Here is a 27,323-nt window from a genome sequence, read left to right on the forward strand (position 1 = left end):
TAAGAAACCCGCAAGCACACAGGAACTGCAAGTTAATTATTCTGGGTCCTAGTCAGCCCCAACTGAAATCCACAGCAGAAAAATCTAACTGCGTTCAACAGAAACAGGGTTTGGCTTCTTTTTTTCATTTGTGCCAGAAGAGCCCCTTTTCAGTCAATGTTCAAGTGAATCAAAGATTGTCTTGGGCCTTAACCATGAAATCTGAGCACCCAAATTTTGTATGTGCAAGTAGTCTTGTATCTTGAATGTGCTGGCCTTGTTTAGACCAAATCCTTGTTTTACTGACAAATCCCAGCCACTTACAATATTGTTATACCACAAAAGTCAGAGTCATACTTTGTAATATTTAGACTGAGTTTAAACTATTCCTTAAAATACTCTAGTACAAAAAAAAAAAAATACACGGTATAAATTCCAATGCTAATGTTAGATTGTGTTCATAATTATTTCTATAGCAACACAGCTTGAATAAATAGGCACAACCACAGATGATAAAAACCAGGCACCTAGTCAGAAGAGACAAATCTTTCTCAGTAAGTAATGTGAAGCAGATACTGAAATCTTACATCAGTTACATATGCCTCAGTAATTGGTGGTCCTCTAATTGGGCTGAAGCGCTCCCCAATACTTCTCACCACAGTACTGAAAACCCGAAGAAGTGCAGCCAATTTTGGTAGTGATACAGAAGGAGGAGGAATATCTTCATCTACTGACTCCCCAGAAGCCACATGGCCGAGGTCCTAGGCATGGAAGTTTCAAATGTTATTATACGATAAGCAAAAGCAGCTTTCACATATATAACAAAACAGCTACCTAAAAAATGTGGTTTTACTATCCGTTAAAAGGTATCCCATCCCATTTCAGAACAAAATAAAAAAGAAAAGAAAAAAAATACTACAGACTTCTGCTAACACAGCTGTAATGGTAAGGAGGTAACAACATTTCTCTCTAACAGAGAGCACCTATGAAGCTCTGCTTTTACCAGGAAACTTTTTGGGGTAGAATAAGTTATACTGACATATACTGGTGTACAAATTACAATTCTTATTCATGCAGGTTATAACCATGCAACGGTCACCCTGTTAAATAGGGAACACGTTTTCTTAAAATCACTATGACAATTCAAAATCCTCTCATCTATCCCAACAGGAAACCACAAAGACAGGATTACAAAGTAGGGAAAATACTAAGGGGAAAAAACAAAACACTGTGTCCCCTTATGTCTCACTGGGATTCATTTATAAAGAATGATTAACAGAGCTACCTGCAAATGTTTCAGACAACTGTTCCTACAGTTCCCATCTTTGTATTATGCCCCTCAAAAACAAGGGGGTAAAAGCTTGTCTGCAGTGAACTCGATGGGTGCTGACAGAGATGCAGCTCCCTGCTGTAACTCATGGAGCTTTGCAGAAAAAGAGCTATGAGTTACAGAGATCCCACTCCCCCTCACCATTCTCTGTTTGATCAAGGAGGATAGGGACACAATTGAGCTTCACTTTGGAGCCAAACCACGAGCGAGAGGCTGCCCGTCTCTCCCCTAGCCCCACCCCCAGCTCTGGTGTTGTCTTCAGGATGGGGGGGAAGAGGGCTGTATGGGGTTTGCCCAGCCTGCGCTAGAGGTGGGGTGAGTGGATTGGAGCCCCTCCAAGGTTGGAGGCTCCAATCCACCAGCCTCACCCTTCAGCACAGGCCGGGCAAACCCCAGATGAAAGTCCCTTCCCTCTCCTCCCTTCTCGAAGACAACTTCAGTGACACCAAGATTTCACACAAATCTAAGAAGCAAACGTGCAGTTTCCTTTTACATTCTGCACTTTGAGCTCCCTCCCATCAACCTCACGTATTAATCTCTGCATGCTTTCCATGAACTTGAAAAAGGAAGTATTTCGAATAGTACCGTGTAACTATGACATACTCTATTTTATAAACTGCTAGTGCTGCTATACAATAACTGTTTACCTCAGCATATGCTTCCATGTCCTCTAGAAACTGTCCCAACAGCGTGGTGGAAAAAGCAAGATCAGCTACCCAAAATGGCTCCAAGCTCTGTAGCCACCCTGAATAAAATTCAAGTCAAAAGAAATAGAATGAGTTGTGTGGGCCAACCTTTTTAGTAGGTATGCCACAAATCAGCCCCACACCCTCCCTGAATGCCAATCCCATCACCTTCCCCCAACAAATGTGCTGCTCTCCTTTCAGCTCCCTACCTTATCTGTGGCTCAGCTGCCTGCCCCTTCCCCCATCTGCTGCTGCCACACACCCCCACACACCCATGCTACTTGGGGCACATGTGCAGCAGGCTGGCCACCTCTATATTAGTACATTGACTTGGGTATTAACAAAGAAAGTAAATGATGTTCATGCTAGAATTTCAAATTAACATTTTTTGTTAATAATTATTGGCATTATAGCACTATTAGATGTCACATGTCAAGCACTGAATAAATATATTATAAAGAAGTATGTTTACATCTTGCTTGAAGAGGTTACAGGGGAGGAATTAAGAGAATTTAAAGTTATTTGCCCAAAGTTCTTATGAAAGTCTGTGGCATGAGCCAGAAGATAAGCCTTTATCTTCTGATTTCCAATCCAGTGCTTTAACCATACATCTTTCTCTCCTTCTTTACACAATATTATTTTTGGTATTAATAAGGAGCTTATCCTTTTAGAAGTTAGTTTCTGAGAGTTGATAAATAATACATCCTTTTACTGGATTTTCTATTTTTTTTTTTAATAAAACAGAAAATGTTATGGATTAATCAGACCAGAAACATTTGCTTTTTGGTATCAATTCACTAACTCTAAGTAAAGAGGAGCTGAGACTTTTATTAATTCATGACAATTAACTGAAGCTGTTCTCAATGACATACAAAACACCTTTGCTAGGGACTAAGGGAGGCCTGTACAGTTCTGTATGCCATGACAGTGAAATAACTTAGAAATGAATCCAAACAGTCCAAAGCATACAGTAAACCACTGTTAAATATTGATCACATATATTACATTTTGATCTCTCACATTTTTATGGCCAGACTTACCAGACACCTGTTGTGTCAAAGAAGGTTTCTGAGTATGATCTATATGCCACCCAACCAATATATCAACCGTGTCCTTGAAAACAACAAAAATAGCAAATCAGTCTTCTTTAATTGTGTGAAACATTGATACAGCATATTAGAAGGTAAAAATCAGGCAAAGGCTTACCCTAAAATTGGTGCTGAAAATATGTGGGTAACATCTGGACACAAGAAGGATGCATTTAACACATATGCAAAGTAACTCTGGTGTATCCACATTTTCCAGAATAGACTGCAGGCTGGTCATTACAAGCTTAAAAACAATAGCATATTTAAAGGGCTAGTTATTTCAGTGTATTCCAAAACAGATTTTAAAAAGTCATGAGTTTTGTTAAACACACAGGCATAAGAAAGGCGTGCTGAAAAATGGATGACTGCTCACAATGATACTGCTGTAAACCTGTAGGTAATGGTTTGAATCGCAACAGTGTCAACAAATGCTACTTATCTTGTCTCCCAATGAAAAATGAGAATCCCTAGATGTGGCCTGTGGTGTGAAATGGTAAGTGGAGAACAATAAATTTAACTTACTAGGAACTGCAACCATTAGGGAGGAGTTGGCAGCTGCTAGGTGTTCCAGTGAACTACTTAAAAACTTGAAGTGGAAGGAGTAGCACTCCTAACAAATGCCTACAATCCACATGGGCTAGAATATACGCTCAAGGCTCTCCAAAATGACTGAGGTTTAAAGCCTTGTCTTGACTTACAATATATTTAACATTTGTATAAACTTTTCTAACTCCCCAACGTTGAACCCGGGCTACAAGCATTTATGGTTTCTCCTATAGAGCGGCTTTGCCTTTCCCAAACACTAAGGACATGTCCTCAAAATATCTGATTGTTGCTAACATTCTTGTAAAAGGCTAGTTTGAATACTACATACCAAAAATTTAGTGCAGTGATTCTCAATCTTTTCAGACTCAAGGCACTGCTCAGAAAATGTCAACTCCTAGCTTTAACCTGATTTTTCACTACAGAAAGATAATAGAGCAATTCTTCCATTGCCAAAAGCTAAGAAAAAGCACAAGAGATCAGTGATTTTAACACTCTGGATTTCCACTTGAAAGTTCTGGGTTTATCTTGTGAATGATGTTTGCATACCTAGCAGTGCTAAAATGTCACAACACCCTGAAGCATCCCTGAAAAGACCTCAAGGTCAAGAACTGCCGCTCTACTGGTTTACTGTAGGCTGGGGCCTAGGGTAAACCAGAGAAGTTTTCAACTCAGAGTGAGTAATGGGAAAAGAGGAGGGTATTTCCTACTTGCAGCCAAGGAATTTACAAATAGCTTAGCTGATTAATTTCAAATTTTTGGTGGCTATCTTGTCCATTATCAAGGCACCCTTGTAACTGGTTTACACTTTGAGTGCTCTGCTGGGAAAAAGACTAGACATTTCAAAATGCAAGCTTACATTTCTACATTTTATGATGCCAGACCTCAAAGTTCACAAGTCACTCAGAAATCACTACTTAATATTTTTTTTTTTAAATGAACACTAATCTTTGCTCCTGTGCACATCTAAACTGCTTTTTTAAATCAAAGTTACCTTTCTTGCAGCTCTAGGAAAGTAATTCTGATCTCTAGTTCTCTAAAAAGAGGCACTTGTTTCTTACTTCCAAATCAGGTAGAGAGAATATCCCACTGAATACCAGAAAAAATCTGGTATTCGATGGAATAGTTGTAAATATACCAACGTGACAGCCACACCAGAACAGAATGGAACATTTCAGATGTGGAAGTACTCACTGAGGCCAATGAGTTATCAAAAATAAGCTTCACTGATCACAAGTATTTTTAAATATTCAGAAAGCCTGCTCGATTCATCTCAGGGGAGTGACCTAAGTTTTTCCACGACTCCCTGGTTAGACAGAGAGATTTGAACCAGGGTTTCCCACATCCTAATCAAGTGCAGTACCCTACTGCCAAATGCTTTTGTTTGGTTTAGATACATTGCTGCTTTGGACCACATACTCCATTTTGGAGCTCTAAACTCCCTCCCGAAGGAAGTTCTACAAAAACTGAAAAATTCCCACAAAACCTCAATTCTGATAAAAATGAGCCCTTCTGGAGGAACATGCATCCAGTGAAAAATGCCAAACCAGCTCTAAAAATATATGCCTGTTGTGCCAATATATTGTTTGATTACTCACATTAATCTCTTCAGTGAAATGAGCAAATGTTAAGCCAAGTTAAGCACTATACTGAATAACAATACAATCACCATTTAAACTCTTCTCCTTCTTACCTGCATTACAGATGAAAAGGCTTTCTTTTCTCCCACAGTCTCTAGTGCTTTGTAGGTTGCACACAAATAAAGAAGTTTAACTTCATCTTTCGTGGATGGGGTAAATTTGCTAAAAATCCATTTAAAGATCTTCTCAGCTTCATAGCTCAAAGCAGCACAAAGAAGGCCAAGACAGCAAGCTCCTTCCTGTCTCAGTTCTTGAAGCAATTTGCTACTGTATTTATAACAAGAAGTAAATTTACACTTTCAGAGATGACCAGTTAGATCTTTTTAATAACAAATAAGAAGTAAAACAGAAAAGATCCTGAACACATTCAGTGTAAGTTTTGTGTGAGCAATTTGCTTCCAAAGCAGAAACCCATACATGCATGAAGCCTTTGTATTTCCTCCAGTAAACAGCTACAGCTGCCACTAGGTTTACATAGAAATTTGAAATGGGTTTTCACTAAACAGGTCCATATATAAGTTTAGTTTGGGTCCCAGACAAACATAATGCCTTTCAGACAGATCAGTGAATATAAGTACAGGCACAAGCAAGAAATATTTCAGGGTCTAGTCATCTGAAACAATCCTACTACATGCTCCACATACGTCAGGCTTAATTGATTTCAGTTCTCATCTAGATGCCTTGCAAAGCAAGCTCGCTCTCATCTGTGGCTCCATCTCCTCAATGGGAGATCTGTTCTGGAAGTTGCTTTCTCTGACAAAAGCATGAGAGTTTACAGCTGGCCATTGTTTTAAATTTAGCTTTTCCTTGAATGTATGTTGCCTGTTGGTCGGGGGGGGGGGGGGGGGGGGCCTTCGGACAATAACTTATTTCAAATTATGTCCATAAATAGTATATATTTTACTTCATATAATAGTACACAGGTACCAAGCTTGTTTTCTGTAATCTGTACATTAATATATATAGATACTCAGGTGAACAAATCTTGGGTTTCTCCTATCTCACTCTTCGTTATTCACCCTTCTAAGGAATAATTATTGCTTTGAGGTGATAATGAAGTTCCAGTACTTTATGTGCAAATTAAAAAACTTAATAGAGTTCAGCTAATTAATTCTGACAGCTAAAAGCACAGTACAATAGAAGTGACTGATCCAGAAACTACTGTATAGAAGTTAAATGCGCTGCATCTAAAAGGTACAAAGTATTTTAATTCTTTACAAGCAGAGAATTTACCAGAGTGGATAAATCCACTTACTTCAGTACTTCCATTTACTTCAGTATTCTGCTTCTAACAGCAGTTAAGTATCCCAAAGGATGATCCATCATGGCCAATGACTGAATAAATTAGTCACAGAATTTTTTTTTCCCAACAATCAGCACATACTTGTTTCATAAACCCAGAAACCTTGAAGTTTTATATCCCTTGTAAAAAGATATTTGAATACTACCTAATGCAAATATGGACTTCCCAATGCTCACAACAAACAGATATTTCTTTCAAGTGCTACATAAATTCTTCAAATCAATAATCTATCATTTCAATTAATTCTTCAGATTTTAACAAGTAAAAATATACTTCCTTTCTGCAGTTCTGCTGTCTTTCTTTGTGACAGAGGTAAAATGTGAATCAGGGTGTCTACAGAAACTGTGCAAAGAACTACTATATAAAGTTGTGGGGCAAAAAGTTGAAAAACTGCAAGGTAGAGACGGATAAAACAGGAAAGTCTGCAATCTTGTTAGAAGCCAACTAAACATCTGTTGTTTTGATTTTGTGGAATATGTTCACGTGGTCTGCTGGAAGATCTCACATTTGAAACATGATGTTAACTGAAGGCTTATTTAAAACACCCACTGTGAATAGGGTCATGGGTGACTTTTACTAGATGTTAGTCAGTCCAATATACATGGAGAAATTAGGAATGATGGAAGTGAATTGCTATATGAAAATACCTTTGACAGATCGGACAGATTAGAAGTAGTACTATCAATATGCAAGATATACCATGTTGGTAAGCCCCCAAAGCAACACTTTGTTGTGATGACCACCACAAAAAAAAAAAGTGAGGCTACTTCTAGTTGCCAATGGATATTCATGCTAAAACTTATTTTAACTAACACTTCCTACACTGCACATGAAAAAAGTATGTCAATGACTTTGTATAGCTGTTTAGTCAAAGGGGCACAACTGGAATACAGAAGTCTTGTCTTTGCATGAAAATCTGTATTATTGTTAACAAAATACCAAGATAACCATTTTTTTTCCCTTCTGACAGACACCCAAGGCATCTGTCACTTTCATACTTTAGCAATACAGTGGGATTTTTTGATAGGCCTCACTGAGATTTGACATTCAACTGCCTGAAGCATTTTTTTTAATCCAACCTTATTACAATATTATCATGCCAATGAAATGCTACCAAATAGAAATTTTTATAAAAGTAGATCTTGTTAATTCTTATAATCAGAGGTAGAAAAAAAACTTACTTTTTTAATGATTTTAAAGCGAGACAGAACATTTAACGCACTACCAGGAAATGGTTGTTTGGGAAGTAGTTCACTTTGAAAAACTGAAGTTGACAGTGTCTCAGGGACTAAATTTTTCTATCTTATTTCAACTTACCTTTCATTAAGCACATCATGTATGGCAGTCAGGATATTATCCAGTTGTTTAACTAGAACCTATAAGTTAAAGAATACATATTTAATACCGTCACGATTGCCAATACAATCCCAACTACACTTGCATTAAAATACTGTTAGCACCTACGTTTGCTAACAGGATGCTACGCTGCTTCTGCTGGCCACTATAGAGAGGCACAAACTATATTTGGCAGCTATACAATATTGTGCTACATGATTGTGCTTCATACTAGTCAAGCATATTAGCAAACTGCTATGAAGCACTGTGCTAAACAGTTCGCACTCATTGTCTTCCATCATTTTCTCCAACATTGTCTTCTACAGCACACACATTACTGTACTAAGCATAAGAGATAATCAGTAAAACAATTCATTGATTAGTTAAAAACTCTCAGGTAAATAAATAAATACATTTCCTTAGATGGCCCTAACTTTAAAATGGATTAAGCAATATCTTTTTCTGTAAGAAAAGGCTATTTATAAGCCTACTGAATTTAAAAGCTGGGAACATATGTATGAAAGCAGTCTGGTTCACCTGCTGGCCCTTGCAGACTGGCTCTGCCCCTTGACCAGCTCCTCAGCTAGTCCTTGAAATAAATCAGCCCTGCCTTAAATTACACAAAAGCAAACAAATAGAAAACAAAATGAAACCCTTCTTCTCCTCTCAGGCCCTGGACAAGGAACCCTTTGGCTCTGGCTCTCGGCCCAGCAGCCTGGATTCTTCTGGCAGAAGGAAGCTGAACTCACCATTTGCTTTCCCCTCTCCTGCTTACTCTCCTGGGAGCTTTCCATAGCTCCTAGCAGGACACTCTCTCTGGACCCACATGCACTGCAGCTAGGCTCTCAAGGAGGCTGCCTACTCCATCGTAAAGGGACAGACCGCCCCATTACACATCTTCCCCCTGCCACTTCCCCAAGAGTGGAGTCTGCAACCCATTCTTCCATATCTAATCCCCACTCCATCCCACAAGAAGTCCACAATGGCACATGCAGCTTCTGACTGGTGGCAGTTGTCAAACGAGTAGGGTTGTAATGCCAGGTACCTCTGCATCAGTCTGGCATTGGCTTTTTGCATTACATTTAACCTTGTTAAGGAGGCATAATCTGTAACCAGAAAAAAGGGGAACCCAAAGAGATAATATCAGAGGGTCTCAACCCCCACTTTATGGCAAGACACTCCTCTTACTGTGCATTATTGTTCTTGGGGAAGGAGCTTTATACTCATATATGAGATTGGGTGTTCTCCATCCTCAAAGTCTGGAGACAGAACAGTCCCAAGGCTTCACTTCAAGGCTGCTGTTTATAGAACAAACCTCCAACTAAAACCCAGATTGCACAGCACTGAAATAATGCATAGTATTCATTTTATCTCTCAAAAGGCATCTGAACATGCTGAACCACACCACTTCCCTGGGTGCTGGCTTGCACAGCTTCTCTCTTAGTGGAGCTGTAACTGCCAAGAACAGTGGAATACAGTACCAGTAATAGCTTGCCAATCCCAAGACTGACTTTAGTTGCCTTTTCGTCTTAGGTACAGGGGATCCTACCAAGGCCTTCACTTTGTCAATGAAGGGACTAATTCCTCATTTCCTAATCCATACCCCAAATACTTGGTTTTCCTATAGATAAGCCCAAATTTTGAAGGATCTGCTGAAAGGCCAAACCTGCTATAGATATTCCTTCCACATAGCAATAAAACAGGAATCATCCATATTGACCACAACAAGTTTTCAGCGTGACACACCACCAAACATTTTTGGTACAAACAAAGATGCAAACAAAAGTGCTCTAACTAGAATACTGTTAGATATTATCTAGCAAAACTACCTTCCTGGCAGGTTTTTAAAAAAAGAATACAGATTAGAAGTGCACTGATCGGCCCAATATCGGATTGGCACCGATATGAAGAAAAATTACTATATTGGAAATCGGCCTGATGTGGCCAATAATTTGGCTGATAAATGCCTGTGTGCATGCGCAGGCGCAGCACAGCACACAGGCAGAAAGCAGAGCCTGGCAGCATACAGCTGGTAACTCTGTTGTGGTAAAAGGGGAGAGGGGAAGGAATAGGGCTGGGGTAGGCACTGTGCTGTGGCTCATCAGGGGGGTACAGGGGGGCTGCTGCGGCATGCTGCTTATCCAGGAGGGATGTGCCAGAAGTGCCCCTGGATCTGTGCAGGGTGGGCCAGGCAGGCTGCAGCTGTGGGCTGGGGGACCACGCTGTGCTCGAGGTGGGCGACAGCAGTGCTGGGAGGGGGTGGCTATGGCCAAATTTGGGTTGGCTGCAGCCCCCCCCAATAGCCCACCTCCAAACACTGCCGCTGCCCACCCTAAGCGCAGTGCCACAGCCTGCCCAGTGCAGATCTGGAGGCACCCCCCCACCCCTCCTGGACAAGCGGTGGGCGCCGCCCCCTCCACACCCCCTAGACGAGCCACAGCTCCGTCCAGCACCTGCTCCACCCCAGCAGGGCAGCACCTACCCCAGCCTCACTCCCTCCCTCACCTTGATCTTTGCATGAGGCTTGATCTTTGCACCCCCAAGCCCCTTCCCTCCCCCACCCCCTTTTACCACAGACTTAGCAGCTGCATGCAGCCATATCAGAAATTGGATCATATCGGCAGATATGCTCCTTAAAAATCAGTTATCAGTATCAGTCACCAAAATCTCTATTGGTGCACCCCTAATACAGACTCACTTTTTCTTTTTTCTTTTTTTTTTTTTGAGACTCAGTGATTACCTTCCAACATGCTTTTGGGCCATTTAAAAAAAAAATAAAAAATCTTACATTCTGACCAGTACCATTCCCTTTCATAAAATGACCAGAGTTACTGTGATCTGTTCCCTCAAAATACCACATAGTCATCCTCAAATTGCTTAGACAGATTCTGCCTCTAAGAAGAAGAAAAAAGTATTTCCCTTTAAAATATTAATGGTTTGACACTGTGGAGAGGGACTGAAAGGACTCTCACGAGCCAGTTACAAGAAGAAAGAGTTTCTTGATGCTAGACGCATAGGATTGTGACTGGTGCAAGGACGCATCAGAATGGCACTGCCAGGATGTTGTGAGAAATACTGCACTCAAGTATATTCTCAAAGTTTCATGTTAATGTAAACTTTGCATGGCATGACAGAAGAAACTTGGGTTGGGTTGAAGCGAGAGACGGAAGACACTGACTTTATTCTATTATGCCTCCGTCCTTGTTATAGGACAGTTTGTTATCCGAATTTTCTCATTAGGAAATTACACATGGAAACAGAATACGTCACAACTTTCTCAGGATTTTAAGGCAGCATAGCTTTTAGAAAAAAAGTACAGGAGTACTCTTTAATATCCAATGGGAGCTTGAACCAATATTCTGTGTACGAAGACCTTACGAGATCCTCATCTTTCTAAAACTATTAAACCTTAGCTCCAAAATCGGACAGTGCTGCTAGCAAACTACATAGCTACTGTTCTTAATTTCCATTCCATGCTCCTCAAATTGGTATACTGGTGAAGTGTTAACCTCTCACACATCTAGAAAAAACGTACACATTATTCAAAAGGTTAATGACATGAAGTATCCATAAGATAGCCCAGAAAAGCTCAGCAAACTAAACTTACACCTGAAGTTCAGAGGACTAACAAGATAAAACATGATTTATTTTGCAAGAAAAATATTTAACAACAGTATCTACAAAACTTTTGATTTCTGCTTAAGTGCGACTGATTTAGGCCTTATCTGCATGGGAAAAAGTTGTGGGGCTAATTTGTGACATCCTTACTAAAGAGGGTGTCCCACATTACTATTTTGGTTTTAACTTTAAAAGGGAGATATTTATGAGACTGTTTCTGGTGCTGTTTTTGAGCATTGATTACTATGGAGACCGAGGACTGCAAAATATCCTCTTTATATGCTTTCCCTCTCAAAGGTTCAATCTCTCACCAATAAGTAAATATTTACAAGTTTGCTGAGTCTCACACATGAGGTCAAGTGCTGTACCTTTATAAACTGCAAAGTGAAACTGTAGAGTTATTATTGTGTCTACCAGTTAGTCAGTGGAAGCAAAACATTTGCTGCTTCCGGCACAACATTCATGAAGCCCAAACCAGAACTGCTTTTACCAGTGGTCATTCTGATGAATCCAGGCTACACTCTACAGAAAACATTATTCCTGTTGTGACAAACAGTATTCCTGTGTCGTCTCTATCAGAGCTCAGGTTTTTTTTCCAGATTAAAACACTGGTTGTACTGACAGAGCTCCGACTTCCCACATGCAAACTGGAAATCTGCCTGTTCTGGCTGCTGACCTAAATAACCACAAACATGACCTTAACTTGGGCTACTGCTGGGACATCATCCATTTAACAACTGCAGGAGAGGTACTGAAATACTATTAGTCTACAGCCAGGGTTAAGAGTAAAGTTAGTCAGCTGCAGACAGAATCAAATATACCTTGCTATAACCTTCTTTCCTAATTGGACAAAGTTACTAAAGACATTGCAGCAAAATAACTTTCCATCTAGAACTTTCTTATGACCTCACCCCGTATATCTGGCTTTCAGCCTGGTTTGTAGCAGAGACTGCACAAGTCATTAACTATCTATTTCCAGTGATGGATAGGTTCATGAAGTACAAATGAGATTACAAAACTAGTGATAAGATTGTTAACTTGTCCGTGAGCCGTGGAAGTGGGAAAGGGAAGGTCCTTCTGTGGTTACACCTTTCCTCTAAAAAATAATAAGAGGCGGATGTTGAGGAAATGCCCATCTTTTGAAAAAAAAAAAAAAATCCACTGCACAGATTTCACATGACTCTAGCTCACGATCCTTGTGCATGACATCTTGGAAGCTTGAAGGAGACAACGTTTGTGTCAAGCTGGTTCACAAATTCAGTCAAGGAAGGTGCTTCTGGATCCCTGCATGGTGCTCTTTATAGGCAGTACTCCCCCCATCTACAGTTCAGCTTTTTCTAGGCAACTTGAAAGACCTGGTCCATGCTATGGCTATGCAGTCCGTATAGATTAAAGATACAGTTGAAAATATAGCCAATTTGAGCAACAGGACAGTTTAAATTCAAGTAAAAACTGCACTTAAGTATACCTAGAAGATATTTCTGGGAGCAGTCAAGAGAAAAAGTAAACTGTCTACTGCACAATCAATATCACATTTATATCCAGAGTTTGGGCATTCAGTGATTCTGCTTTGAGGCAAATGTCTTAAGTAAATCAAACAATAAATCATTTCCTAAATGCCACAAAAACCATGACCTAGAAATAATTCCCATAGGAAGAATCAACTAGGAAATTTTGCCTACCCACAATCTCAATAGTCAAACCTTTTCAAAAAGAACAGATTAAAAAAAACAAACAAACAAATACATAGGCACACATTTCAGCATCAAGAGACAACATAACATCACTAACCAGTTTGTTTTCTGGTTGCTGAATGAATTCTTTCAATTGCTTTACAGTAGCCAGTCTTCGGTCTCTGTCGTCTTCCCGAGTAATCCTCCGAAGAAGATTTGACAGTCGAGACTCGTCAGAATAAGACAACGATCGCTCTGAAAAATAAGTTTATCATCTACATATGCATTTTTGGTTTCATAAAGAAAACTAATTTCAAATGTATAGTTACATTTAAAAGCACAGCTTTTTCTTGGGGGAAAAACACAAGCAATTTTTATTTCAAAATTAACCCATAACTCAAAACAATCTAAATAGGAAAATGGGTTAAACTAACTGACAGTTTCTTCTCTTCCAGTGGATCCTATAATGGATCTTTCACATTCTTGTTGCTTTGAAGCTGAACATTGGATTAAAGCATTAGATTAAACCTGCCATTGAACAGCCCGCCAATTTAACTCCCAAGGCTGAAATAAACTTAATTGTATGTATACTGGGTTAACAACAGAAACAAAAGTTAACTGTTCTGATTTGTAAATGGAAGATCCTTCTGCAGGGACAGGAAAACAGAGTTCTTCAACATAAAATACCTTTACTATAAAACATCTTCACTTTGGATACAGATGCTAGATGTTAAGGGAGAGTCTATCTACTAAATTAAAGAAGTTTTCAGTAAGGATGTGCGAAACTGGCCCTATTCGATTCGACCCGAATCAGGGACAGTGATTCAATTCATTGACTGTCCCCAATTCGATTCAGCCGAATCCAAGTCTAAAGATTCGATGCTGATACAGAGAATCAGCGATTTGGACATAGACACAGCTTTAAATGTATTTTCTACATACCTCGAGGTACCAGGTGCAGCTTGTGAATGCTGAAATGCTGGGGCAGATGAAGTGTCCCACAGGAGCGCAGGGGGGCCCCCCCCACATGCTCAGTGGTAAGCCTGGAAGTAGACCGGAACTATTTCCGGTCCACTTCTAGGTCTGTCAGGGAGCACGCTGGGGAGCTCCCCCGTGCCCCTCTGGCTTGGCTGCAGGGTGACCCTGGGTGCCTCCCCAGACCCAAGAGGCACAGTTGCCGAGTGGGGGGGGTGAAGGGTAAGGCCCTCAGCGCATTCCCCGGCGGACCTGGAAGTGGACCGGAACTGCTTCTAGTCCACTTCCAGGTCTGCTGCTGAGCGCACTGGGAAGCCCACGCTCCTGTGGGACGCTCCATCCACCCACCATTGCAGCATTCACAAGCTGCCTGGTACCTTGAGGTATGTAGAAAAAACATTTAAAGCCGTGTCTATGTCTGAATCGCCGAATCTTTACGAATCTCTCTGAATCAATTCAGAGGGTTCCAATTCAATTCAGGAGGTTAAAAGGTTTCCTGATTCAATTCAGATTCGCCCACCGAATCAAGCCGAACCAAGTCAGTGACTAAAGCTTCACACAGCCCTAGTTTTCAGGTATCTAAAACCTATCTATTCTGCAATACATTAAGATGCAAAGAGCTTACCAATCAAATTTTAGCAGCTGGTTTGGAATGGAATGATTAACTGTTTTAATAATTAAGAACAATAACAAGTTTGTAATCTATAAAATAGAGTTCACCCCAGTTCTTTTTCTGATCTTTTTTGTTTTGTCTAATTAGGATACAATTTTTTGGACAGAAGCTATTACTTATGCATACATACAGCATAAAACCTCAGCAAAAATTCTGTTTTTAAAGACCCTAAATAAAATGGTTGATTTACATGCTAAGTACAGACAGTCAAATAGCCCAAGGCTGAATGGATTCAGTCTTTGCAGGTTGGTCTAAGCTGCACAGATTGAGCCAATAAGCAAGTGAACAGACAATCACTTTTGATTCCAGAAATGCAGCCATATGCCTGCAGTAGCCCAGGCCAGAAGTTTGGGGGTACTAAAGCACACCTCTTTGCTTGCCTGAAGCAGGCAGCTTGGTCCAAAGCTACCCACCCACCTTCTGAGGGGGGGGGGGTTGTTGCAGAGGAGGTAGAAAGCAACCTGGGATGTTGGGGGACTGTGGGTTAGCTTTAATCTGGAGGAGATCTGGAACAGAAGTTCAATAAACTGATTTAACCTAAATCAGTTAAGTCTGATTCTACATCCATTCAGGTGTATCTTAAACTGGCTTCAGCCATTTTGAAAGTGGTTTATATGCACTGAACTTTTGTTGCATTACAAATTTGAACCTGTTTCCAATCACTTATACCCATTTATGTGTAACATCTGTCCCTAGCCTTAAGATCTGAACTCATAACTACCCTACCAGTACCTAAAATAGGTCACATATTTCTTTTTGGATAAGAAGGATTTGCACAGTGTTTGACTGGCAGTGCCAAAAAGACAGTGGAATTATGAAATATTGAGTCACTTTGGAAATAAACCCTCTTGGGTCTCTTTATGCAGAAGTGAATAGGGGAGGTGAGTTTGCAGCAAGACTTCCACAAGTCACATTATAACATGAATTTTCAGCATATGCCTTCACTATTGCATTAAAACAACACTGGATAACCAAACTGCTAATCTACCAAATAATTGGGAGTCTGCTTACCCAAGTGTCTTGACACCTGCATTTTAAGAAAGTGTTTATCTCGTTAATATGAGGATATGATTAGTAGAAATGTGCTCTCCAAGAAGATCCATCTTCATCCAGCTCATCTTAGTGAAAACCTTGCATTTGTAAAATCTTATTAAGTGGTTCTGATTGATATTAATATAGTATTTGAGCCTTACCAGTACGCTAAACCTTCATTTTTATTTTGAACTGAAAATTTTGTAAATTATGTTCCCCAAGTATCTTATTGGTATCTTCCAACGAACAGAAAAGACACCAATAAGATACTCTTGGAATATCCCATAAGAATACCACCAACAAGAAGTCCTCCTAGATTTTAGTAAAATCTTGATAGGGCAACTCCTATAAGGGCAAGTTCTTCCTGAATGGAAGAACCAGATTATTTTCCAGAGAGCTGTTTGCTGCAAAAGCAAAACTTAGTTCCCTTTTTAGCTCAGCACAAAAAGACGACCGTTCGTCCTCCCCTTCTGATCTCCAGCATGGTCCCGATTCTGAAGAAAAACTAAGACTGTGAACAAGAGATGCCTTAGTCAGAGTCATGTGGATACTGCTTCATATTTTCTTCTAATGGATTCAGAGTCAAAGAACAATGGAGATCGCTTTGTTTTGACTGGCTACAGAATGGCCATTTCCTCCAAAAAGACTACCACTCCTGTTTTGCTCCAATTTCTCCAATATTGCAGGGGTCTAACATGCATTCTGTTCCTGACCAGGATGGCCTCACAAAACATTAATTAAGCAAAATGCACAAAGATTTGTAGTTATGTCTTCCTTTGAAGCTGCACAGGATTTTCCTTTTCTCTTGGTTATTTACAAACCATGCTCTTAAGAAGTGGGAAAGACCACATATTCTGTGAGGAACATTGAAGGAACCTAGGTCACAGCAGGAGATATTACAGCCAGAAGATATGAAGTCTCTGAGTCACTAAGATGGTGGGCAATTATTTGGGCTGGTGAGCAATTATTTGGGCTTAAGGAACTGTGGTAAGCGGTTATGGACTAGGTACGGCTGCGTGGTGGGGCAGGACCTCCATGAAGACCTGCCTGAGACTCTTGCGGGCAGGGCATGGGCGTGCTTGGCCAGGCAGATGGCATGAGGTTGCAGGCAGGTGGGGCGTGGCTTCTGGGAACAGGATAGGTGGGTGGAGCCGGGATCACAAGGAGACGACAGCACGGGGCCAGGGCCTGGAGCAGAGCCGTGATCCGTTCCCTGCCCAGAGAACCAGCACCTGCCATCCCACCCCATTCATCAGCCAAGCATGGCCTGCCCACAGGGGTCTCAGGCCAGTCTCCATGAAGAACCTGGCTGCCTAGATGCTCTGTCCAGTGCCCCCTGTGGTGGATACAGGGCAGATGGGCTGGCATGCTTGGACAGTGGGGCAAAGTTTGACAGTGGCGGAGACACTGGAAAGTTGAGTCCAGCCACCATACTGCCCCGGTCCTGTCTCTCTCTCTCTCACACACACACACACACACACACACACACACACACACACACACACACACACACACGTACCACGGGCCAGGTGAGACTGAGAAACCCACTGCAGGTTAAACAAAGTCCCTTGGCGGGCCAGATCTGACCTGTGGGCCATATTTTGCCCACCCCTACAGTAAGAACTAGAAACCCTTGCTATAGAGTTGACCACTCAGATCTGTGAAACTCCATTTTACCCTCTAGCTGTTGAGCTGAGCTAGCAGCTGCACTCTGAAGGTTGCCTGCCAATGCTCCATACATCATTAAGCTCCAAAGATAGGAAACTGGAGCACAGGTGCATTGCATGGACTCATAGGAAATGCAGCAAAAAAAAAAATCAATTCTATGGTCATCTCTGGAGGAAAGAAGAGAACAGAATAAATATAAAACTGTGCTCCACGGCGTGGCAATTTTCTGTGGTACCTGGGCTGAACCGTACAGGTCACAAGTGAGCCTCTAAGAAATTATGTTTCTGAAATTCACATCAAATGAAATGGTTAGAAGCCAAAACGGGCACTAAGGAATGCAAATATTTTAAGATAGTCTACATTTGAAAATTAATTTTTGCTTAAGACAGCAATTGCACTTAAATTTATATTCTACTTCTGTATAGCTCCACTTACTCTTTCAAATCTAATTTCAGATTAAACAGGCACAGTTCTTTTTCCGAGATCTCTTTATCTGTCCAATTCCAAAAGTTCTACTTTCCACCACAGTTCTTTTAAAAATTAATTAAAAAAAACAAAACCACCTTTATCATGATTAAAGGACTTCTGTTCTTTTATTTATGACCAGAAAAGTCCTTTAAATAGGTTTGAGAATAGTTTAGACCGCCCTTTTCCACTGTAGGTACACCTCGTCCTTCTTGCCTTTTGAAGTAAATTAAGGAATAGCTATTCCAAAGTAACTTCACGTACAGGCCTGTCCGTAGTAATAGTACCAGCATAGTATTAGTAATCAAAATAGTTGTTTCTAAAAGAGGATGTTTTCCACTTGCAGCCAACACATATTTAAAGATTTGCAGTTCAATTGTAACAACCAATACATATTGCTTACTCATAAAAAAGGGGGGGGGGAAGAGGAAAAAAGAAAATCTTTTTATCTTTTACTCACTAAACATGACAGAGATTGCTGAAAATTAATGGGTATTTTTGAAAAACAACTTTCTTACCCTGTGATTTCCTCATGTCTTTTGTGGCTAAAGCACGATTCCCATGCTGAACACTGGTAAAATCAGGATTGGTCACATTGTTAACTCTCAGCTCTTGCCCCAACGACTTCCGACCATAAGTATTTTCCCCAGATCCTCCATTGACATTGTAGCCACCTGTTGAAACATTGATTTGAAAATCAAAATATGCTGATGCCTATTTATCATTTTGCCGTATCTATGTTAGGAAGTCTTTTAGTTTTGTTCTTAATTATTAAATTTATCATCTTTGAATTATTTTAATCATGTACTTGTCTTTATGCTAAATGGTGACTTGCAAATAGCTCATGTTAAAATCAGAAGAATACTACACTATGGTATTTTTTTAAACTGACCAATTGCAAAATCCCTATTTTAAAAAAATGCAATAAAAGGAAAAAATAGTGTTGCTTTTTAAAAAAGGATGAAAAGACCCTAGTTCTCAATTTATATACAGAGGGGTCCTTTGAGTTGGCTGGAAAGTAAAAATACCTAGGCCCATCTACAGACTCTGCGTGTGCCTTCCTTACCTGTCCACTTTGTTTCAATTCTACTGCTGCTACAAACACCAGCCTACAGAGCATACAAAACGGCAGAGATTATCAAACGAAGAAAATCTACAGTCTCTGTTTTTACAAATAACATCTACGTTTGCTATGACAGATGGCAAAACATTCAAATGAAGTGCAATTTAAAAATAGAATGGGTCCCTTTGAACATATGTCCAATCAATATCCTCAGAAGTCAATTATGGTCATTTTAAGGAATATTTACATAAACACATTAAACATCTGATGCACATCCTAAAAAATTAACTAGGTGCTTCACTGACAGCAGGCCAGTCTACCCAGAAGAAATAATAGCCTCTTTTAGAAGACAATGGTCCCAATTTGCTGCAAATACTTTTCTTAGTAGTGAACTACCTCCGGGAGTTCAAAACATCTCAGGATGACAGCCACATACAAAACCATCCTCAAAGAACCAAGCTCCCCAAGAATTCACATAGTGAGAAGCCCAATCTTTCTGTTTTGTCATATCTATTACAGCAGTTTGTGGTGTTGGAGCTTCTTGTGCCCCTTTTTCTTACAGGGCTGCCAAACGTTTTACTGATTGTGCATGATTCTTTGTGCAACTTGCAAGAACTCAATTTTGAGGTTTAAACAAGGAGAGAAAGTTTCAAGCCATGCAGGCAGCCTTTTAAAAGCATCTTTCCTACCTGACCCACCAGAATCATGCAGGAAAGAACAGGATTTGGGTCAAGGCATCTAGAGGATTGATGAGGCTTTCCTCCAGCAACATAACTCACGTGACCCCATCTCTTAGAGACTATGAAGATATTGGAGAAAAAGAAATCTGAGTATTGTTCAGACTATCTTTTAGCAGCTACATTAGTTGCTCTGTAAAAGGGATTAGTCTGCAAGACTATAGAATTTAGGAAGTTTCAACTACTAAAGTCCAAATGATAAACAGGGTAACATGGAGCTGTAGTGATCCCAAAAAGCTACTGTAACAGCTTCTTCTTTGGACAATACAGGAAATTATGAAATTTCCATAGGACTCTACAATGGTCCAACTAAGAGACCACTAAAGCTATTTTGCTGTACTGGTGCAAATCACTCCTTAAAAGAAAATTACTTCTAACTGTGATATCTTGAGGTCAAAAGATCACATACCACTGCAAAAATTCAAGACTAATATCACTGAGGGTGTCAGCTAATCATGCATTCAAATCACACTCATCCCACAAACTTTCACCTTCTACAACAAAATCCACATTGCCATATTTCATAATTAAGTGTAAAATAACAACCTCAAACAACCCCATAATCAAATGTAGTTACCTAACTACAGGAAGAAAAATAGGAGATGTAGCACCCTCTCCCTGAAGGAACTTCAACTATTAACTGTGTCTTAACATGCAGGATAATTTGTCTTGAAATAGCCTAGATAACCTTCATGTCATATCTGTTGCTACAGGAGTAAACATTTTTCCTTGGCAGTGTTGAAGTACTCCACCAAGTGTCCAATGACCACTACTGGGCCAAGACTGAATGTGAGTGTACAGAAAACACAATCACAGAATCACTGAATAAAAGGACCAGAAGGGACCTGTAAGACCATCAAGTTTGGTCCTCTGCCATGGGCAGGAGGAAGCTGCGCTCAAATAAGCTCAATGAGGTGCTTGTCCAGACTCCTCTTGGCGATTGCACCACCTCTGCTGGAAGTATGTTCCAGATTCTAGATACCCTTACGGAAACGGAGTTTTTCCTTACGTCCAGCCTAAATTTTTCTTCAACTACCTTGTGCCCATTGGACCTCATCCTCTCGAGATGCGTCTTTCTGAAGAGTTACTCCCCTATGTCTTGGTGTTCGCCCCGACATACTCGCAAGAGGCTATCAAGTCACCTCTCAGTCTTCTCTTGTTCAGACTGAACAAACCCAGTTCCTGGAGTCTCACCTCATAAGACCTGTCCTCCAGGCCCCTAATTATATGGGTGGCCCTTCTCTGTACCCTTTCAAGCTTATCCACACCCTTCCTGAAGTGTGGTGCCCAAAACCGAACGCAGCACTCCAGCTGTGACCTCACCAACGCTGAATAGAGAGGGAGAAGCACCCTCCGTGGATCCATTGGCAATACATTGGCTGATACACGCCAGAGCTCTATTTGCCCTGCTGGCAACTTCACCGCACTGTTGGCTCATGTTCATCCTCTGGTCAATTGTCACCCCCAGATCCCTTTCAGATGCAATGTCAGCCCGTGGACAACCACTCATCATATACTTATGATGAGGGTTCTTCATACCCAGATGAAGGACCCAGCACTTGTCCCTACAGAACCTCATCCAATTGTGTTCGCACTCCATCTGTGAAAATTATCTACACAGCCTCCTGGCCATTAGTTTAGGTTATAATTGAAGCAGTGTGTCAAACAGGTTAAATATCTGCATTTATCTACAGCACACATATCTATCACCTGTACCCAGACCTTTAAAGAAAAGTACAGATTTCTTTCCGAGACTATAAACACTGGTGCAGCAATAAGAGCAAAGAACAGAAAGCTATGCAGAAATACAGACTTCCTCTCACTGGAAAAGTTAAAACCCAGTTAGTGAATCAGATTTGAATGTGGAGCTGCAGATCCCTTACATCTAAATGAAAAGAAAGATTAACCAGGCCAGCTACTTGAAATTTTACTTGGTCATTTCCACCCTACAGAATTTCATAAAGAAGGTCCTAGAACTGACACTTTCAAACCTAGAAAAAAAAAAATCCAATTTAATTTTTCCTATTCCACCCCTGGAACCAGATGTCTTGTTCTGAAACGCAACAGGTATGAGCCAGCTTCTGGAAATGATTTCTATTTTGTTAGTTTCTAGTATCAACACTAAGCACTGGCAACTCAAAATGTTTACTGTAACTTAAAAAATGTATCCCAGGTAGATTTATCTACAACAGAAAAAGAGGCCAAGTTCTCAAAATGAACTATTTTGACCTAGACAGTCTGGTGAATAGTACAAACCTAACCCAGCTGTTTTAAGAAGAATATACTGTTCAGTATCTCACACTTGCTAGTAATTACAGGTATGACAATTAACTAAGAATGCCTGGAGTAAAGAGTATCATCATCTCTTTCTTGATTAAAACAGGTTGAAAATGAAGATAGTCTGATCAAAATAAATGAGTTGAAACGGCTGATCTAGCAGAATTCAAACACAGCTGACCAATCACGCTTCTCTCCTGAAAGGAAAATAAATCCTATAAATTCCAGCAGCTATGAACAACTAAGAGCACCGAGCAAACTTTAAAGGTGTATTTCCCAAAACAGTAACTTCCTGGATGTATGAACCTTAATATTTGAACATACTCCAGGTATTATATTAATAATACCTAGCACTCTTTTGGGTGCTCAAAAATGCCATAATTCTAGCATTTAATACTGAAGGACTAATTAATAGAAAAAAAAGTTGGGTTTTTTTAAGGTAATGCAATCCTTGTCTAAATAATTTTGGAATCTTAAACAACTACTGATTTCACACCATGTTCCTTCCTGCTAACCATATCTATTGATTGAAAAGATACATCAGTTGGGGTATTTTTATCCTATTCATACCTTTGAAAGGAAAACAAATTGCAAGTGGTTTTTTATAAGCTTCAGAATCAAATAAGTGTTTTTATGAATGCTTGACATTTTTCACTTTTAAGCCAGATCTAAAGGAAGTTAACTTTCTCAAAGACAGTGATTTTGCAAGATAAATTTCCACCGCCCTTTACATGTCTATTCTTATCAGCACTACTTTAAATATTCAGAAGCAAGAAGTTACTCCATCAGACAATAGTTGGAAGCGTGAATTAAACCAGGCCACTTCCAGCTGTGCAAAAGAGCAACATATTCCCCTTCCCCCAAACCAAATAACTTTACAAACGACCTTCACAACACTCCTGTGGGATATATATGTATCACAACTAATTTATAAAGTTAGACTGAAGCAGACAGAAGAGAAATGATTTACTCAACGCTATAGAGGGAGGCAAAATATAGGCTAGTTCAAAGTCAACTGATATAAATACAATCATTTCTTTACCAGATCAGGTCAGATCACAGATCCATCTACTCCAGTAGCCTACCTCCAACAGCAACCAACATTAGGGGTTTTTTTAAGGAAGGTTTTGCATCCCAAAGTAAGCCATTCTGGAATAATGGAAAATTTCTTTCTATTCTCTGTCCGCTGATTATTAGGTTTGATCTCCCCCCTCCCCAAAAAAGGAACTCTGGATGAAAATCTCTCATAATCCCTACTAAATTTTTGGACTCCATGATATACTGTGGCAATGAACTGTACAAATATTGCTTTTTATTAAAACAATAACAAACTTTCAGTACTTTTAATTTTGTCGCCTTTCATTGTCCTTGGAAGTCCCCTTTTTACTTTATATATAACAGAGCAATCCATATACCTTTTTCTTCATTCTGTATGTCAGTGTGGACTCTGATATCATCGTGTCTTTGTCGAGACACCACAGCTGAATTTGAGGGTTGTAATCCATAGGAGGCAGAACTGCCCCGGTCTCTGGATGCAGAATATTTTAAATTGTCTTGGTCAGTAGATGCACTGTCAGTTCTATAAAAAGAAAAATATTTTTATATAGTATACTAAGAGTGGGATTCACACTTATGAATGCATTTATGAATATATTTAAAAACCAAACCCAACATCTTATATATCCAAGCTGCTTTTAGATAAAGCAATTTAAGCTCATGCCTTGAACAAAAACTGAATTAACTGTAACAGAACACCAAGGACGTGTGTCTCAATGTGTCAGTGCTCTCTCATATGCATTGTCTGGTTAAGTGCTTGGATTTGGATGGACACTTTGACTGCGCAGAACATTGATGTTTTGATCAAGTTAACTCTTGGAAACAAAGAATGGATGCTCTAAAAGGGAAAAAGTGTGAGGGGATGTTATTTTGTATCTATGCATTATTGCTCAAGAACAAACCCTAAGCAGTTCACCCTGAACGAATTTACTACTTCTCCAACACAACTCCTGTCTGCCAGTAAATAGATCTTTTGAGCTGAGATTTAAGGGAATTTGACTGAACGTAAGAGAAAAAAAAATAAAACATAAGCATAGAATCAGGAAATGTATGATCTACTTCTCACAAGAACTGAAACACTAAAAATGAGACAAGTAACATAAATATCAACACTTACGTAGCGTGCCACAAGAATACGGCAACAAATGCAAGGTAACTTCCAATGTACAGGTGTCACCAGCGGTCAAAGGTTCTAATATAGACTGTTAGTAATTATGATGTTTTTACAGCATAATAATAGAAATGTAAGAAACAAAGCTTTCCTGTGAGGGAAAAAGCTACAAAGTTGTATCCTTTCAAAGGTCAGGAAGTTAAGATTTTTTTTCCATGAAATCCCTTTCTAATATTATGTTTATGCAATAATGTCTAGGTATTGGAGATTTACTTTATATCCCAGGGTAATTAAGTGCAAAATAGGAAAAATGAGCAAGAGGGCAACAGTGATAAGGTACTTCTTTTATTTTCTTCTCTGGATGCATATTAATTTGACTAATTTTAATAAATTACATTTTTTAAATTTCTGAAGACTTCTGTTCATCTAACTCTAGTACCTTATGTTAATTAAAACAGACTTTTAAATGCATCCTTATAAAGAACATTGGAGGTTGTATTTTCTTGGCTTTAACATACCTAAGCAAAATGAAAACATTGACATTAAAAAATAACTAAAATTCACACTGATTAAAGTACCGACCATGGGTAACTGTTCATCAAGTCCTAAAGGTCTCTCCTCATTGCTATGAGCTTTGGAAGGCCCCGACATTTTACAAAAACAAGTGATTACACCTATTTTCTGCTAAAAGAAAATTATCCTTCACCACTTCCCACTTAAACATCAAGGATAAATGCACAGCCCCCCTCAAAATGCGCTCCCCCCACCAACAAACAAACAAACAAGGACAAAACCCCCCTGCCACTATTAACCCTTGGTTGATTCCTTCATAAAAAAGGAAGAAAAAAGTTACTACAGTAAAAGCCAACAAGTAAATTCAAGAGTCAAATACACTCCATAGGCAAGAAGGTAAAAACAGAACAAAACTAAGTCTATAAATAAATTGAAGAGGGAACTTAATCATCTCTTAACACATACTTGATCTCAAAGATCAGCTTCCTCATCCGTAAAACAGAAAAAATAATCTTATAAGGATTAGCAAAATGCATTAGCAAAATGCAAAATTGCCTATTTAAGGCAACTGAGAAATTAAAAGATCACAACACTCTTTTCCTTCACCCTATTCTTGAGTGAACTACAAAAGAAACAACCTTACTGGGTTGGACCATAGGTCCATCTTGCCCAGTATCTCATGTGTCACAGGGCCACAGCAGACAAGATTGTACTCCACCTTGATCTCACAAGCCACTGGGGACCAGAGATTGCAGCTCCTGCACGGGGCCATTGCCACAAGCATGTATCTGGTGCAGTTCACAGACACCCCCAACCTGCCCCTTCTGTGAGCAGAGGGAGACCCTGGCGCACACATACCTGGAGTGCACTGGCTGCGCTATTCCCTTCCCCTCACCTGTTTATTTATGGACTCTACGTCTGTGGCCCCCCAAATCCCAGCACGTCTTGGTCAACTTCCTCCTGGCCCTAGCCAACCAGCAATATACCTCATCAGGAAGAAGACTCTGGTCGGAAAGACGCCCAGGGACTGCAGGGCCCCTTTCCTTTCCTTAGTGCAATCTCATCTCCTGGCAGAGTATCACTGGACAGTGTCCACTGGCTCCTTGAACTTGTCTGAGGGCCAGTAGGTGCTGTCTGATGTGCTCCGCTTGGTGTCCCCCCCATGGCACACTAGTTATTAACCTTTGACCGTCACTCCTGTCCCTGTTATGTCTTTAGTTGTCCCCAGAAATCAGTTGCTACCTTCCCAGTAGTCTCCACGTTTAAGGGAGGCTAATAGTTTACTTGGCAGGCACTGCCCCATGATTTTTTAAGGCAACAAATAGATGTGAATCACAGTGGCAGAGAGCAGATACTGAAAGGGAGAGTGAACTGGGTATGACCCGGGTTTCCCCCTCCCACCACTGTTCCTCACTCTCTTGCAGCCTCCAGCATTTAAGGTCCAGGAAGTTCTGATTCAGAGGCCGTCTCCCTCACTCCCATGCTCAATAGCTACTGCTGCCCCTTTCCTCCACAAATCTGTCCAGTCCCTTCTGGCTAAACTGTCAGCTTCCACAACCTCAGGTGGCAATAATTTCCACACACTGATTACCTGCTGTGTGAAAAAACTTCGTTTTGTTAATTTTAAACTCACCACCTATTTGTATCTTTTTATGATTCCTAGTTCTTGCACTGTTACCATTCTCCATACCTTCCCTAGCTCTTCTATATTCTACGGGGTACAGTATTCAAGGTGCGGACACACCATGGATTTATAAAAGGACATGATGATACTTTGTATTGTTTCGTTTCCTTCTTAATAAAATTCCTAACAGACCAACTGCAGATGCTTCCTCAGCCTGATGAAGGGTATTTGTACCCGAAAGCTTGAAAAGAAGAATTTTTCCAACTACCTCAGTTGGTCTAATAAAAGATATCGGATTTACTCAAAAAACCTTGTCTGACAGTGTCCTCAGACCCACATGGCTACAAGCTATACCCCTGTAACATTTTGTTTGCCTTTTTGATGGCTGCTGAGCACTGAGCTGACATTCTAGCCATGAATGGTCCACAATGACTCCAAGACCTCTTTCCTGTGTGTAGTAACAGCTAATGTGGAGCCCATCATAATGTACATATAGTTTGGGTTATTTTTGCCCATGTGCATCTCTATATACTTACTTACATTGAATTTAATCTGCCATTTAGTTGCCCATTCTCTCAGTAGTGCCGGCTCCTTCTGTACTTCTACGCACTCCACCTTGGTCTTTACCAAGGTGCTTAATTCTGTGTCTCTACAAATTTGGCCACCTTACTAACCCGCACCCTTTTCCAGATCTACAGTCACTATTATTTTATATGTTGTTGAAAAGCAAATAAGGCCCATTTTGCTTGTGGAAGACAAGATGCATCTTGTGTTTCAATTCACTGGTCACTTACACAGCCCATGTACATTTTCTCCCTCCATGACGAGCAGAAGAAACTTCCAGTTCAAGCACAAAGTTGCAGGATATATAGGGTTTCTGCTGCTTTGGTATTCCACTCAATTGTTTTGAGTTTGAATACCAAATAAGTTCTTA

At 40.1% G+C, this 27,323-nt stretch overlaps 1 protein-coding gene across 2 annotated transcripts in view; it reads right to left on the minus strand.

The window, feature by feature from the left end:
* SMG1 (SMG1 nonsense mediated mRNA decay associated PI3K related kinase) overlaps positions 1-27,323 on the minus strand; it is a 101,000-nt gene that overhangs the window by 61,790 nt on the left and 11,887 nt on the right. For both annotated transcript variants that reach the window (XM_014610734.3, XM_014610733.3), the window contains exons 2-10: positions 23,501-23,664; positions 18,527-18,682; positions 13,314-13,450; positions 7,887-7,945; positions 5,320-5,533; positions 3,202-3,327; positions 3,036-3,108; positions 1,957-2,054; positions 567-740 (exon numbers count right to left, since the gene is read on the minus strand). In XM_014610734.3, the coding sequence (XP_014466220.1) occupies positions 567-740; positions 1,957-2,054; positions 3,036-3,108; positions 3,202-3,327; positions 5,320-5,533; positions 7,887-7,945; positions 13,314-13,450; positions 18,527-18,682; positions 23,501-23,664 (1,201 nt within the window). The remainder of the gene's footprint in view (positions 1-566; positions 741-1,956; positions 2,055-3,035; positions 3,109-3,201; positions 3,328-5,319; positions 5,534-7,886; positions 7,946-13,313; positions 13,451-18,526; positions 18,683-23,500; positions 23,665-27,323) is intronic.

Source organism: Alligator mississippiensis, chromosome 13, assembly GCF_030867095.1.
Source record: "Alligator mississippiensis isolate rAllMis1 chromosome 13, rAllMis1, whole genome shotgun sequence".
Classification (NCBI taxonomy): Eukaryota; Metazoa; Chordata; order Crocodylia; family Alligatoridae; genus Alligator; species Alligator mississippiensis.